General features: G+C 37.7%; 2 protein-coding genes across 8 annotated transcripts in view; one reads left to right on the forward strand and one right to left on the reverse strand.

The window, feature by feature from the left end:
- CNTN4 (contactin 4) overlaps positions 1 to 17,141 on the forward strand; it is a 913,589-nt gene that overhangs the window by 506,633 nt on the left and 389,815 nt on the right. The window lies entirely within an intron of this gene.
- Positions 2,753 to 8,844, reverse strand: LOC116636736 (cytochrome b-c1 complex subunit Rieske, mitochondrial-like). Its single transcript, XM_032411809.1, has one exon. The coding sequence runs from the start codon at positions 7,974 to 7,976 to the stop codon at positions 7,152 to 7,154; it is 825 nt and encodes a 274-aa protein (XP_032267700.1). The 5' UTR covers positions 7,977 to 8,844; the 3' UTR covers positions 2,753 to 7,151.

Raw genomic sequence — 17,141 nt, forward strand, 5'->3', positions numbered from 1 at the left:
GAGCCCCACATTGGGTGCAAAGATTACTTAAATCAATAAGGTTTTTTTAAAAAAAGAAAAAAATGTAACTGAAATAGTATCTCTTATAGACTGAATTGTGCCCCCCACCTTCACATTGAAGTCTCAACTCCTAATGTGACTGTGTTTGGAGATACGGTCTTTAGGAAAGTGGTTGAGGTTCAGTGAGGTCATAGGGTAAAGCTCTAATCCAATAAGTCTGTTTTCCTTATAAGAAGAGGAAGAGACATCGGGTGAACACATAGAAGGTGGGGAGGTGGCTATTGACAACCCAAAGAGAAAGCTTTCACCAGAAACCAACCCTGTAACACACCTTTATCTTGAATTTCCAGCCTCCCAAACCATGAGAAAATAAATTTCTGTTGTTTAAGCCACACAGTCTGTGATATTTTTGTAATGGCAGTTCTAGAAGACTAATATAATATCTAATTTGAAAACAAACAGCTTTTAAGTACTCCATTTTCTCAGGACAGGGTATCACTGTTTAACCTCTGGATTAGATTCTCTTTCTTCTAATAAAGACCTTTAACCCTAGTTCTTTCCATCCCAGATTCACAGATTGTCTTCTGGTCCTCACTGTAGGTACTCCAGCCTGGAAGGCTGGTCACAAGACTTTGTAAGTTTAATAAGAAAGCAGAAGGTCCAGATTATCACATCAGCCTCCTTGGTCTGATACACTTCATACTTCCTTTAAGACCTGAAACATGCCTCTAGATTTTTGTCATCCTCCAAACCAATTAACCCTATAATATTTGATACCTGCTTGAGCTTATGCTGTGTTTTTGTTTGTTTGTTTATTTCTTTGTTTTGTTTTCCTAAAGAGTGAACTTATGGATTGTTACACAGACCCATAGTACATTGGGATCAAATTATGCTACAAATTCATAATTATTTATGGACAACCTCCATTCCCCTAAAATATTCAATATGAGATTTTCCCTTGTATTTTTCTTTTCTTTTGCATTCCCATCAGATCTCATTCATATTGGCTGATGTGGGAGTAGTAGTATTATCAGGTAAAGTTTTTAATTTCTTCTCCAGAAATTAATTAAGTATTGACATTGTTTTCTGAGAGTAATGGCTCTCATGCAGTGTTTGATGCTTTATTTCTACATTTGTTATTACTGACTGTTAGGAAGACAATGTTACTAGGTCAGGAAATTAGCTTAGGGGAAAGGAAAAAAAAGCAAGCAGTTACTCTAAGTTTAAAATCCATACAGTGTGATGGGTTATTGTGATGAATACTTAGTTTTGAAAGACTTCATTTATTATGTAATAGCAAAATGCAGTTAGAAGAATGCTTCTGTCAGTGAACCTTACAAAGTAGTAACCTCCTGAGATTAGCTAGGTGTTCCTAGGCACTGTAAGAAGGGAGCAAATTTGACACTAAAAACAATATATAATCCAGTAAAAACAAAATACTCTAAGAGTTACCTTGTACGGGGGCACCTGGGTGGCTCAGTCGTTAAGCGTCTGCCTTCGGCTCAGGTCATGATCCCAGGGTCCTGGGATGGAGCCCTGCCTCAGGTCCCCTGCTCCGCAGGAAGCCTGCTTCTCCCTCTCCCACCACCCCCTTCTTGTATTCCTTCTCTCGCGTGTCTCTCTCTGTCAAATAAATAAATAAAATCTTTAAAAAAAAAAAAAAAGAGTTACCTTGTACGATAGAAGACCCGTTACTCTTCCAGAGCCTGAGGTTGGTCACTCATCTTCACCACCTGGTTCTTATACTGGTTTTGGTGACTTAATCATAGTTTTGATAATGTTACAGGCACTATATTAAGGGATTCACATATAAATAATTCAGTTTTTGTATTTTTTTAATCTAAGGAAACTTAACTAAGATGCATTAGAGAAAATACAATTCAAACCAAATGTACAAGAATCAAAACTTTGTGCCGTATTTAAAAATCATTTCATTCTTGTTCAACTGCATTATGTTTACCTTCTCTCATAATCTGTAATCTCATAAAAGACAGAGACTGTTTCATTAATTGTTTAATTCCCCTAGTAGTTATCAGGTGCATTTCCTACACAGTGCAGTTATGATCTCATTCAGTTTCATTTTTAAAAGCAGTACAGAGATATGTTAAAAAAAAAAGAAGATAGTAGGAAGGGAAAAATGAAGGGGGCAGGAATCGGAGGGGGGATGAACCATGAGAGACTATGGACTCTGAGAAACAAACTGAGGGTTCTAGAGGGGAGGTGGGTGGGGGGATGGGTTAGCCTGATGATGGGTATTGAGGAGGGCACATATTGAATGGAGCACTGGGTGTTATACGCAAACAATGAATCATGGAACACTACATCAAAAACTAATGATGTAATGTATGGTGATTTACATAACATAATAAAATTTAAAAAAAAAACAATACAGAGACAAAATTACTTTTCAGAACCTTTTAGGAAAGGGCCATGTTGGAGGCTGATGTATTACCTCTAACTAAAATCAGCACTTCTGAATTTCCCAGTAACACTGGAAAAAAATTGCTATTGAACATTAAATGAAGTATTTTTCTTATCTTCAGGGGCCATGTTTTATGTAAAATATGCCCTATTAGGGGGCGCCTGGGTGGCTCAGTTGGTTAAGTGTCTGCCTTCAGCTCAAGTCATAATCCCAGTGTCCTGGGATGGAGTTGGGCTCCCTGCTTAGTGGGGAGTCTGCTTTTCCCTCTGCCCCTCCCCTCTGCTCATGCTCTCTCTCTCTCTCAAATAAATAAATAAAATCTTTTTTAAAAAATATGCCCCTTCACACACCAGAATCACATGGTATTGAATGGCATGGAGAGCTCAAGTCTTACTCAAAGAACTTCAGGTCTATGCCATTCTTACATTCACCATAGCGTACAAAGTCATTGAGAACCTTCTAAATAGCATACAAAGTCATTGAGAACCTTCTAAGCAAGATCACCCTGTGAGCGATTGGGGTGGAATTTAATTCCTGTAAATTAAATTCACCTGTGATCACAGACCATTATACCAGGTGGTGATAAGAGTAACTTCTCAAGTTTTTTTAGCACTTACTCTGGACCAAACAGGCTGCATGCACTTACTGAGTAAAAATTCTCATAATCAGTATGTGTTGATGACTGGAAACTTACAAGTAATAAGAACTAAATTTACTTTAACACTCTATAGCATCTAGCTTTTGTTTCAGGTTGCTTTTTTAAAATTATTAATCTTTACATTTATTGCTTCCATAGTCCAAAGAACAATTCGAGAAAGTGAAATCATCAGTCATTTGTACATAGGAGTCTGGTCATACAAACCTTAGCTGTAGCCAACTGCTGTATTACATTAATCCAGGGGTGCTGCTCACATAGAACACCATGTGAGTGGTGCTCCCATTCCAGAGCTATGCAGAGCTATCAGTGCCCTGGCCTGCTTGCTAGTCATTGGATTTATCAAAAATCTGTCTTTATCAAACAAAAATGTTGTGTCTTTAACACACTAGTTACATTCAGTGCTCTACCTCCAAATTCCGCTCCTTGTACATATTTAATACACAGAGATGTCAATAAATGTATTGACACATTTGTTATGTCCAACTTACGCATGAGGATTTCAGCTTGGTGAATTTTATGCCCATAAATATGTTTGTTTCTCGTGTTTATGCAGAAATCCTAGCTTGAGTTCAAGATCAAATCCATTGTGAAAATTCAGTATATCTTTTTTAATTAGGTGGGGATTTCTCCAAAGACTTCTATTGTCTCTATTGTATAGTGTTAATAATGTAATCATAAAAACAGCTAATTCCAAATGTTGTCCAAGTAATCACAGTAGTCTGCTGCCTATAAAAGTCTTTGTGAAAACAGAAGCACCGTGTTTCTAAACTTGCTGGTGTGAGGTTAATTCAGAGAGTCATTTGATCTTTAGCTCTTGACCTCAAAATCTACCTCCCTGTAAGGAAGGAGAAGAAGAAGGAAAAAAGCCTCTGCTCTGTCACTTGTCGGGAAATGAAAGGAAGACATGGGATATACTCAGAGTAAAGTAATAAAGTAAAAACACAAACTTTTTCCTAAAGGGCCATTACCTTTAGACATTGTTGATATTGTAGATAAAGAAATGCTTACCTACTCTCTACAAATGATATCCTATCCCATAATCTTGCTCATCATGAGGAGGTGGACATAGTTGTTGGAAAATTACTTAAATTGTTTTTAAGTTCTTTGGAAGATCTCATGTAAATTCATTAATACCTCTGGAACCATCTACTATGCATTTAAGTAATGAAAAATGTATTGGTTTCACTACACAAATGTATTAGCTTCCACTCTAGTTAAATGAAAAATGTATTAGCTCTACATATAAATATATTAACATTCACTCTGTGGCATTTTTCTCTCAGAGATTACTGCACTTGAACTAGTCTGTAAAACAAACACTGCTTAAAGTCTCAATGCTGGAGAATTGCACTTAAAAAAAATCTCTTAAGTAGCAAAAAATATTTGTGTCTACAGTGGTATTTGTTCATTATGGAAAATAAGCATTCCTTCCTAAGAAAATGCTGTTTCAGAACATATTCACTGCTTGTTTTGTGTAAGATGCAAAAGAAGGATATTATTTTTAAAAATGTATAAATGATTACATACTTTAATCATTTGATTTTTTTTAAATCTGGAATTGGGAGATGAAGATACTCTCTTTAGTGGAAAGACATGCCATGAGCCACTCAGTTATTGAAGGGATTCACTTTATGTAGTAACTAAATATATACATCAGCAAGATATATCACTCTGCATTATCTGGAGAATTTTTTTTTAATTTTCATGAATTTTATCTTTTTTTTTTTTTAAACCATGTTGCTGTACTAAGTTTAAATGGAACATTTCCTACCTAACTATTCAGTGCCAGTACTATCGATAACTTTTAAAATGCCTTCCCCTCCACATCTCCTTGAAAAGTAGCCTGTTATATTTGATGGGTTGATCTGATAATCTCCAATGAAACATAAAGTAAAGTTACAAAAGAAAGTGTGAGGTAACAAAATGTAATTTGGAATCAACATATGTTCTTTTAATTTTTCTAATTCCCACACTTTTATTTTTTCCCATTAACATTTTAGTCATGATTTACCTCCCACTAAACTATAGCTTGGAAATGAAGAATTTAAGAGCAAGAAAGGGGTGCTGTGTATATTTACATACACATTTATGCATTCACACATAACTTTCATCCCATGTGTCTAATAGCACCTTCACTGTGGAATAACTGGATCCCAATTCTCTGTCCTTTTGTTCTCCATTTGTGGCTGGAAGGTGCCCACAAAGGACTTGCTAGCTGGAGGGCCACCCAGCATCTGCCCTAGTCTTTTCCTTCTCTGGTTTCTGGCCATATTTAGAGCTTGCAAATCCCCTCTGCTTTGTCTCCTCTGTTCCGGCTGAACAACATTGAAAGGTCTATTTAAATTAGACATAGAAAGTAGGATATTGGTAGCCTGTTAGAGATTACACAGTCATTTTCCAGAAGTCTGAGACCCACAACCTGATAGATATCTGCTAACCTCAAAAGAGAAGAAAAACCAGGATTTGCTTATCTTTATGCCTTAAACTATTCTGAGTTAACCAGGAAATGAAGTGTTTTACAATACAAAGAAAAGTCTTTCCTAAAGCATTTTGTTATCGGGCAATTTCCAAACTCCCAAGCCTAAACTCATACCTGTTTATTATTTTATAGCTGCCCCCTACTCCTCTTATCAACAATGAAATCCAAATAAGCTTATAAAATCCTAACAGAATCACAAGTACTAGGTTTTTAAGCATCAAATTTTATGAAGACCATTTTCTGTTTCATTTAAACGCATTTGCTAGTGAAGGACAAAACAGTGTTTACTCTCTCAAGGGCATTTGCTTTAGAATTAATAATGCTTCCCCATATGTATCTCTACATCGGTTTTAAATTATTTTAATTATTTAAATGCAGGGTATAATTTCCATCTTCTTTACGTACACAGGATTTTTTTAAAAAAGCAGTTCATACACTAGTGCCTCATTCACCCTATTTCTAAGACAAGCAGAATATACACATTTTGGTTATTGTTATTATTCAGATTGTACAACACCCTAAGGCCCTAGAGTATCATCTCAGGTTTGGTCCCTACCTCAATGGGAGACATCACTAACATTTGAAGCTGCCTCAGCTGTCAAGCTCTCTTGGGATTTACATTCATCGTCCTGCCTATTGCCATCCTGCTCACTCAACTCCTATAAATCCCTGGTTCTTGTCCATTTTCTTGGAATCTTAACTACAGTTGTCCCTAGGCATGTGATAAAAGGGCTCTCTACCTGACCTCTGATGTCCTTCTAGACCTGTCATTTAATGCCATGGCTGCTCTTGCCTAAATACATTTCCTAAACTTTTAGTCCCCAGTTACAGAAGTTGTCCTTAATGATTCTTTATCTAACACCTGATCTGAATTTGATCACTAACCTACATGGTAGAATAGAAAAAGCCAGAATTTTGAAGTCATACTTGGCATCAAAACCCATTGCACTTTTCAGCTGTATGACCTTGGACAGATTGCTAATCCCTCCATCTATGAGGTAGATAAATGATAGGTCTTTAATGAGTTATATGTGTGAACTGTCAAGTGCAGTGCAACACATATTTTAGGAACTTAACAAATGGTAGCTACTGTTTTTTTCTTACTTGACTTTAAATTCCAGTTCACTGGATAAATTTCTCCATTTGCTTTTGCCCTATAGTGTCCATCTCATTTGGCTTCCAATTCATGACTCTGTAGATTCTTGAAATCTTTCAGCTCTCTTTGGGTCCCTTGATCATAGTATGATTCAGCAATCTATAATAAGAAATACATGGATCTTACAGAAGGTCTTCATCCTTGTTTCAGACACAGAGCTCCAAAAACCCTAGGAATTGTCTAAGTGGTAAGAGTGATAATGGTGTTTTTGTTTTGTTTTGTTTTTTGTTTTTTTAACAATGTTTAACAGTGGCTTTATTAGGTGAATGCTTGAAAGCATTCAACATTAAATTCAATTTACTTCACATTAATGTTTGCAAATACATTATTAGCAATTCTTAAATATTTTAAATCAACTTAAGTATAGAAGGCTTGCTTATAAGTCTTCTGAGGTGACAAGAAGACCAAAAGGAGCCTAGAACTTGAGTCCAGGTCTCTAACCAACAATCACCATGTCCTCACTGGTGAACTCATATGAGGGAACTTCAAGGTTGAGAGGGGCAGGCCCCTTCCTGATCCTGCCAGAAGCATCATAGTGTGACTCATGGCAAGGGCAGTAATAACCACCAAAATCTCCTGCATTTGCAATGGGTACACAACCAAGATGAGGGCAAACACCTATGAGGATAACCCATTCAGGTTTCTTTACTCGATCTAAATCATGCTGTGGGTCCCTCAACTGGGACATTTGAACTGCAGCCTCCTGCTCAATTTCCTTCTTGGTTCTATGGCGCACAAACAGTGGTTTTCCTCTCCATTTGAAAGCCATGTTCTTGCCTTCTGGAATATCGGATAGCTTGATTTCGATTTTCGACATGGCCAACACATCAGCAGAAGCACTCATGCTGGAAACAAACTGGGAGACGACATTCTTGGCAGCATATGCAACACCTATACTAGTCGTTGCAGTTATCAAATAGGAGAAAGCTTTTCTAGCCTCACTGCTCTCTTTTGAAGACTTCGTAGCATCTAACACCTCGGTGCGTCGATAGTCAGAGAAGTCAGGCACTCTGATGTCTGTGTGGGAATAACGAATGGAAGCTGGGACATTGAGGCCCACAGAGGCGGCCAAAGGCCGGCTCGCGGCCTGGCCACTCAGCGACTCCCGGCACAAGAAGGGCCGCTTCACGTCCAGCACTGGAGGCTCCGGGGTGGCGGGCACCGAGGCCTGCACCAGGGGCCGCAGCGCGCCCGCCACCCCGCGGGACGTGGCCGACAGGACGGGCGCGAACGGGCCCGAACGGGAGGCCACCGACAACATGGCGACTGCTTCTCCAAACGCGGAGCCGGTCACCGATAATGGTGTTTTACTATTCGTAACAAACCCCTTTTAACCACACCTGAGTTTACATTAATGAGGTGACTTTTGAAAAGCACCTAAGGATGGGACTGATTGCCAGGGGATCCAGCCATATGATTGGAGGATTGGGAGTCAGTCCCACCCTCCTGACCTCTAAGGAGCTGAGAGGGGCTGGAGATTGAATTGGTTGCCTATGGATGATTGACAGGCCAAGAGTGGTGCACTCTGTGCCCTTTCTCCATACCTGTGCATCTCTTTCACCTAGCTGTTCTTGGGTTATATCCTTTTATACTGAACTGGAAATCTAGTAAGTTAAATGTCTTCCTGAGTTCTGTGGGCCACTCTAACAAATCAGTGAAACCTGAGGAGGGGGTCATTGGAGCCTATGATCTATAGCTGGGCAGTCAGAAACACAAGTGACAACCACTTTGGCAACTGAAAGGGGACACCCCTGCGGGACTGAGCCCTTAACCTGTAGAATCTGAAACTATCTCCAGTTAGATGGTATCAGAATTGAATTGAATTGTAGGACCCTTGGTCAGTGTCCATGGAGAACTGAGTTAACTGCTTAGTAGTGTAAGAGAAACCCCACACACATTGGAACTGGGTACACCATCAGTAAAGGCCTTTCTCTTTGTTCCTGAGCTCACCTTCATACTTTTGGTTTCACATGGTTCAGTGTTGTGCCTCTGTCCCCCAACACAGCTATAGCAAGAAAAAGTTGTCATTACTATAAAATCTAGATATGCCTTGAATATTTTTAAGCCCTTCAAATTTATAATGGAATTTTATATGTATCAAATAAGAGCAAGGTGTACAAATTGAAGATTTCTGGAGGGAATAAATATTTGTTTCTTTTTTCACTTTAAGACATGAATTCACATATGTCATTATATTAAAAAACCTGCAAAATCAATAAACTTTGATACTTATTCATTATTTTTAACTGTATATACAACTCCAAAACCATAGCAGAGTGAATTTCTGTATATGAAAACAAATGTAATTGATGAGGTTGTTTAGCTAGACATACAGAGTTTGATGTCTTAATAGGCATTTCACACCCAGTATGTTGACCTGATCTCCTCATTTTCTCCCCTAAAACTGTTTTACCTACAGCTTTCCCCTTCTCACATGATGGTAACTTTATCTTTTCCACTGGGCAGACCAAAAAACTGAGATCCTTCTTGGGTTCCTTGCTTTCTGCCATATTTTTTGGTCAATCTGTGGCTTTAACTTAAAATATATTTGAATCCAGCTGTTTCTTCCCACCTTCCATGCTACCATCCTGATCTGAGGTACGAGCAAGCATCTCTCTCCTCCAATATTAAAATACTTTCCTAACTGGTCAGATTATTCTGCTTTCTACATTCTCTTCTACAGTCTGGTTTTCCTGCTTCTAGTGTCTACTCTATACAGTTCATTCTCAATGCAGCTAACTGAGTAGTTATTTTAAAATGCAAAGCAGGGGAGCCTTGGTGGCTCAGTCGGTTGGGTATCTGCCTTCAGCTTGGGTCTTGATCCCAGAGTCCTGGGATTAAGCCCCACATCAGGCTCCCTGCTCAGCGGAGAGTCTGCTTCTCTCTCTGCTCCTTACCCCACTTGTGATCTCTTGCTCTCCCTCTCTCTCAAATAAATAAATAAAATCTTTAAAAAAACACACACGCACACACCAGAACATGTCATTCCTCTATTCCAAAACTTGCATTGACTCCCTGTTTTACTCAAAGCAATGTCATAGTCCACCTGATAGCCTGCACTGTGTAATCTGCAACAGCACCTGTTCCACCTTCCCTCCCATAACTAACTTACTCCTCTCCTCCTGATTCTATACTGTCCCACCTGGAAACATGCCAGGCTTGTATCTGCCTTCATACCTTGGCTCTTCCTATCTTCTGCATGATCTACTCTTCCCTTAGATGAATTGTTGGCTGACTTCATCTCTTCCTTCAAGCTTTGTTCAGGTCTCACCTTCTCTATGAAACCTATCCTAAACACTGCATATTATACTGTTTCCTACCCAGTTCCCTTCACACTGGTGGGTCCTTTATCCTCTTCCATGTTCTCTTTTTTCTATAACATTTATAGACCTATCACATACTATCTATTTTACATATCATATTTGTTTCTTTTATCTCTTTTTCCTCCTAAAATATAAACTCTTCAAAACAGGCATCTTTGTTTTATTCAGTGATATATCCCAAGCAGCAAAAATAATGCTTAGCACAGAGCAGGCACTCAGTAAATACTTAGTGAATGAAAACATGAACGAATAAATGAGACTTTATGTCAAATAAATTCATTTTTAAAAGTTTAATACATTAAGGTTTTGTTGGGTGGGAGGTTTGTTACTACTGCCATTTCTATGTAAAATTGAAATACAGAAGGGAAAATAAAATCTCACCAGTTATCTGCCTTTGCACAGATAAAGCCAAATGATTGAATGCTTGACTGAGTTGACTGGTGGTTTAGACATTTTTTTTATAATAGTTTAAGGAAAAACTAAGCTATTTGACTTCCACCCCCTTTCCCCTTACTAGAGCTAGAATTGTCAAAATGGCACATAATACACACTTGATTTTTAAAGAACTTAGTTAATTGAATTCATTGAACAAAAAATACTCACAGTGAAAATCATCAACATTTATATGTAAAACAAAATCTGTTTTTGTCTGACTTAAAGAGGATGTAGCTGGGGGCTAAAGGATTACAAACAAGTAAGAGAATAATCTGACATAATTTTTTTTGTTTTGTTTTGTTTTCATGCAAGCTTTCTAAACTCTGAAATGACAGTATTTGGAAATTCATTACCTGATGGCAAAGTGTGCAAAGTTGAAGAGTTTAAATTGAGTAAAAGAAGCAAATACTAACATATCATACATGAGAACTACTATAGAAACAACAGAGCAAAAGATGAACTCTGTAAAATTGCTGTACTTTTTAGGAAACTGCATTCTCTATTTTCAAAGATTTTGTAAGGAAGAATCAGAGATTACCTTACAGGGTTCTTAGGGAAAGGCAGATCAGGTGATGGCAAATATTACTTGAAAACACTTGCAAAGCAAAACAGGAACTGCCATATAAAAAGCTAGATTCAAGGGCAGCTCTTGAATGTCCAAGGGCAGCTTATATGTGAGTATAAATGTATATATATATAAAATACACATGCACACATATGCTTATAACACACACAGTGTGTGTGTTTGTTTGTTTGTGTGTGTGTGTGTGTGTGTGTGTGTATGGGAAACACTAGGAAGATCCTTGATCAAAAATATTAGTATCACCCTTTAGCTCTTGATTTCAGATTTTCCATTACTGATGAGTAATTCCTTTATTGCTGAATTTTGGAAGCCAAGAGGCCCTTCTAATGACAGAACTATTCCTAGGATTCTATGTCCTATCAAGACCTGTTTTTAAATGTGTCAGGTTTGTTAGGTCGCTTTTCTCACTGACTGCAGGCAGCATTAGAGTGCTGGGCAGGGGGTAAGACAGGAAGAGAATAAGAGTGATTAACAGGAAGAAAGAAAAATTAGAATGTGGTCATGCAGACTTTTCTTGATTTCTCAATTCTGCATTGTCACAGCACTAAGAAGAGTTCTTCCAGATTGTTCATTACACCTTAGTGTACTCACTAATACCCCCAAATAAATGTGATAAATTACTCCAAGTACATGTTTAAAAGAAAATGCAACAAACAACAAATTTTAAGTGTTTTTGTGTGCTTGGCCACTGCCAAATCATTCCATTAATTTTGATAGGTAGTTCCACTGTAGCATGTGAGTATTAAAATCCCTACTGAATTTATCCATAGATTGGAAATGATTCGTGTACATTCTGTAGGTATTTCCCAAGGAGTACATATTATTCACATATTTCACAGAGACATGAAAGGAGGAAACACTTAGATTATCCAGAAATCAGCCTTTGCTTTAAAAAATCTAGGTTATTTTATTCCTCATGACTGCAGGAAATACCTGATTAAAATAATCTTGACATAAGTCAAATCAATAAATTCTCCCATGGAGAATGTTAAATTCATCAACTTTAGTCCCACCCACCTCACGCATCCCCATTATTTCAGTCTTAATGTTAAGGTCAGTCCACGTTGTCCTTCCAATCAATATTTTTACATTTCATCTTCAGGATGCCCCTAGTTAACATTCTTGATTACATATTATTACTCTACATAGTCCCTCAGTCCCTCAGAATGTGGCAAAGTTTGTAGCATAATGAGTTACAATGCAATTTGATACCCTGGAGGTGAATTTTAAAATATTTTTTTCTTTGTTGGTTTGCCAGAGTTTATTTGATGCCAGCAAGGAAAATTGTTTAGAAGCTAGGATTATATCACAGGCTGTATCAACAGATGGGACTTTAAAAGCCAGTCAGATTGCAAGCCATATTTGTATTATGTTAAATAATATATTTAATTATATCAGTACTTTATCAGTACTTCTTTCACACCTTAACTTCGGTGGATCCCAAAATATTTCCTGAAAACTTGGGGAAGAAGACATTCTCATTCCTCAGATAAACTACATAGATTATATAAAGTATATTGCCTCTCTTCAGTGCCAATAGCTTCCATCCTGACCATATTTTATATAGGTGTGTATACTTAGAAAAAAATGCATGTGCATTTTCTGTGCATATTTATATTATGACCAAATCTAAAATATTTAATTTCCTGTCTCTCACTAACTTTCTCCCCAGTGTCTCTCCTCTTGCTCAGTGAGCACACATATATTTATTTCTGCAATTAGAAGATAAAAACTTTGTATTTTCCCATCCTTCTGTCTTTGTTTCTGCTCTTTTTTCCTCACCTGTTTGTTAAAGCTCTGCCCAAAAGGCACTCTGTGTTCTGATTGCTTGGATCCCTATTCAAAATGCATTAACAGACTGCTCTATGATTTGGGGCAAGTGACCTAACCAGGCTCAACCTGTGTCCTCTTCTGGAAAAGAGTGATGGCAATAGTACATACCTCCTAGGGTTGATGTGATTATTATATAGCGCTGCACACAGTACCTGTCACATAGGAAGTGCTTAAACAATGGAAGCTGAGCTGTATCCTCTCCATGGAGCACTTTCTATCCTCACATGTTAATCTCTTCCCTCAAGTGACCTCATAGTGCTTTGCTATTAGAAAGCTCTTATTGAATTGTGTTCTCTAGTCCAGTGACTTGCATACATGCCTGGCTTCTGTGTCACTGAGCAATTGCAGAGCTCCTACCACACAGACACTGTGTTAGATGCTCAGGAAGAGGTAGTAAAAATATAGGCATGGTGTTCCTGCTTACCTTCCACCTGGAGAAGACAGATAATGAAAAAGTTAGTAGATAAATGGCATAATTTGAGAGGGTGGTAAGGGCTAGGAAAGAAATAAAAGAGGTGATATGATAGTTAATGTTTTTGTTTGTATGTGTGGAGCTACATTACTAAGAGTAGAGTGAGACCACACTATTGCTTGAGTGTCTCTTGAGCCTCCCTAACTGTCCCTGTCTGAGATCATAGGCATCCTATAAGAAGCTGCTGCAACTATGCTTTCTAGCTTAGGGAACTTCTAGGGGAGCTGCTTCCTCCCTCTCATTCAAATTCATTTGCTCTTATCAGATTTAAACCCATCTTCTCCTTATATCTGATCACTCATTGTCTCTTCCATTCTATTCTGATTGAGGCTTCTGTCTGGCCTTGATTTCGAGTTCATCCCAAGACAGTATCACCAGCTTAGATCCTTCTTTCTGACGCCACGTACTATAGCTGGACAGCAAGAGCACAGAGCCAGGACATCAGTTCTGTGCCCTGTCTCCACACTCGGTGTTCCTCCTTGCCAGGGCCTGAAAAGCAGATAAGGAATCCCCTAAGGGTAAGTTCTAATTATCTCCCAAAGAAAAGAACTTGGGCAGAGAGACTGAACAACAGTACCAGCTGTCATTGCTGATTTTTACTTTAGAGATTGAAAAGGGATTCACAACACTTGTCCTTACAATAAAGTAGAAGAAAACTTTCCTTTGGATAAATCGTTCCACAGCCTTCTTTATCACGAGCTGCATAGAGCGTGGTTTCTCAGAGCCAAGGATGAATGCTGATGACGAAGGGAGATTAAAGATGTCTTAACATGCTCATTCTATCTGTCCACCTGTCCATTGTCAGTTCATCTGTCCATCTGTCTGTCTGTCTCTATCTCTCAAGGTATGTTTTTTATCCACCCACTTTTCTGGAAGATACCTGTGTCTAAACCTAAAAAGATAAAGAAGGCTAAGGTGGAATTGGATTTCTTAGATGAAGCCATGGATTTGACTCAACATTGCCTCTATGGTCTGTCTATAGGAAAGTCACAGAAACATTTGGGCTGCCTGAACTAGAGTCACTGAAAATGGATCCAGTCTTAGTGTGGCTAACTCTGAGAACAATGGCTTGATATTTCTGTTTGGGCCGTATGTCAGTGCTGTCTAAGGAGGCGGACAGAGTGACTCTTCTTGTGAGAAAAGCAACTAATCCCCCATCTTGTATTTTGCAAACATCTAGTATTACTCTACTTGCTCCCAAGGCACAAACTTCATGAATTAATGCCTCCTTTGACAGTTAAATATTCAAAACTCATTTGCTTAAACTAAGTGGCAAAGAAAATAATTTTAAAGATGGGTGGTGGAAGGGGGTTGCTGAGTTATATTGAAAGCATTTGATTAAACAGATTTGAGAGCCACAGCTAAATTAATAAAAACTGGCACACCTCACCCACCTTTCTTATTTTTCAGACATGAAAATTTCTCAGACTTCAAGTCTAGTCTGTGTGAAAGCATTAAGTGTTTCAGAAATGAACATGTTCTTATCAATCTATTGTGCTCAGGGGGGGAAAAAGCCAACTTGTGACATTATTTCCTTATGTTCTAGAAACCTGATAATACCTTATTGTACATAGGAGTATAAGCAGGTTTCATTGTAAAGAGGTTCTTGTGACAAGATCTATGAAGAATATTATGTTATTAACTTAGACGTCTGCACTTACCAACATAGCTTTTTCAAGACAATTTTTGTTGGGCTACAGGTGGTTATTTAAGACAATCAATTTACATAGAACAATTTATTCTTTTTTCATGCTGTTAAAGCAAATTGGTATGTAATTAGATTTATATACTGAATAATCTCATTTGCATATCCAATTAATTCTTCCTATTTTAATTTGCTAGGGTTGAATTCACATTAGTAGTAAAAATAACACTTAAATTATCAAGGACTCAAATTTTCCTTTGCTGTAATTTGTTCAAGATGTTCCATTTAAAAAATTGGTCCTGAGTGTTCTTTTCAAAATCTATGGGGAATATGTGAAAGACTTTACTTAAAAATGCCCTTAGCCAAAAATCACAAACTTGAGGCTTGCCCTTTGTTCGTGATGTACAGGGAAATGGATGGTATAAAGCCACTTGCTGCCTCATTACACAATATTTTTCAACACAAGGGAAAGTCAGGTTCGAGGTTTTCATCCTCTGACCTATTTTCACATTTCAGAGTATGTTTAAACACACAAACACACACATACAAAAATGATGTCTCTTCCTAAATGATTTATACTTATTCTTCAATTGTATCACTTCAACTATTGTGGCTTGTTACTAAAATAGAAAATATATGGCATTGGGATTCAGTTACATGGGGTTAATACGTGTTTCTGCTTTTGTTGACTGATATTGGGCAACTGACTTTATCTGAGAGTTAGTGTCCATATCTGTAGAAAAGGGAGTCATATATAATGTGCCTTTTAGAATATGGTGTAACATAAGAAAGCATCTGCTAGTATGGCAATAGAAGATCCTCAGTATGTAGCTCTATCTGGTCTGTACTAAAGATGTGTTCACTTTCTAAGACTCAATAATATTTTTCTTAAGCTCAGTGAACATTTATTAATGATCATTCTCATGGCCAGACATTTAAAGTCAAATGTTGGCTGAGCATTTTGTGTGAGTTACTTAGTCTATATGCCTCAGTTTCTTCACTTGTAAATTAGGAATAATAAAAGTACCTACTCATAGAATTGTGATCATAACTAAAGGGGTTGGTACATGTTAAACTCTTGGAAGACTTCCTAGCGTGGGCTAAGCAGTCAATAAATGTTACCCATTGCCATCATTGTTATCATCTTGAAAGAATAAACACCCATATCAGAGTTGTTGGGGTTTTTTTATCCTTATCTATTACCAAGTGTATTAATTTACCAAGGCTGCCATAACAAAGTACTACATACTGGATAGCTTACACAACAGAAATTTATTGTCTCAGTTATGGAGAATAAAAGTCCAGGATCAGGGTGGTTTCTGCTGAGGCCTCTCTCCTTGGCTTGCAAAGAGCTGCCTTCTTGCTGTGCCTCCAGGCACCACTTCTGTGTTTGTCCAAATTTCTTCTCCTTAAAAGGACATCAGTTAAATTGGATTAGGACCAACATTTTCATTTAATCACCACTTTTAAGCCCTGTCTCCAAATCACTGAACAGTCTGAGATTATGAGGGGGATAGCTCCAATCCTTTGAATTTAAGGGAACGTAATTCAGTTCATAATACCAAGGCTGAACTTCATGGGTAGGAGATATCCTGAAGCTCTGCCTTCAGAACGCATACCAGAATGAAAGCATGCCTATTTTTGTAAGGTATTTAAAAAGCCTATGTAATCTATGCCTAATCTAAAAAAAAAAAAAAAAAACAACTCTGCCTTGTTTCTGTGGTTAGTCATTCTTTCAAAGCCACATGTTTATTTTCTCTCCTCTGATCCTTAGCTTGTGTGTAAAACTCATGTAGTAGAAAGATCATTATATTTATGGTCCAGAGACCTAGATTCACATGGAGATTTGCTATTTATTATACCAATAAACATACTATACAAATATATATACAGGGATTATGTAAACTCAGGCAAGTCATTTCACCTCTGTGAGACTTTCTTTTACTTATCTGCAGAAGGGGACACATAACCTCACAAAAAGATGTAAACTAAGACCGGGTTGAGAAAAGAACTTTGCAACTTCTAAATTGCCATAGAGCCACCAGCTGTCTGCTTACTGAGATGGCAATATTAATTCCATTGTCTCTTTTACAATAGTTGTTAGTTTACAGCTGCTGATATTAAATGGCTTTAAT

The sequence above is a fragment of the Phoca vitulina genome, unplaced genomic scaffold (genome assembly GCF_004348235.1).
Source record: "Phoca vitulina isolate PV1807 unplaced genomic scaffold, GSC_HSeal_1.0 scaffold13, whole genome shotgun sequence".
Lineage (NCBI taxonomy): Eukaryota > Metazoa > Chordata > Mammalia > Carnivora > Phocidae > Phoca > Phoca vitulina.

What these genes read in the sequence shown, in the direction of transcription:
- LOC116636736 (XM_032411809.1), bottom strand. Translation starts at nt 7,976, where the DNA reads ATGTTGTCGGTGGCCTCCCGTTCGGGCCCGTTCGCGCCCGTCCTGTCG.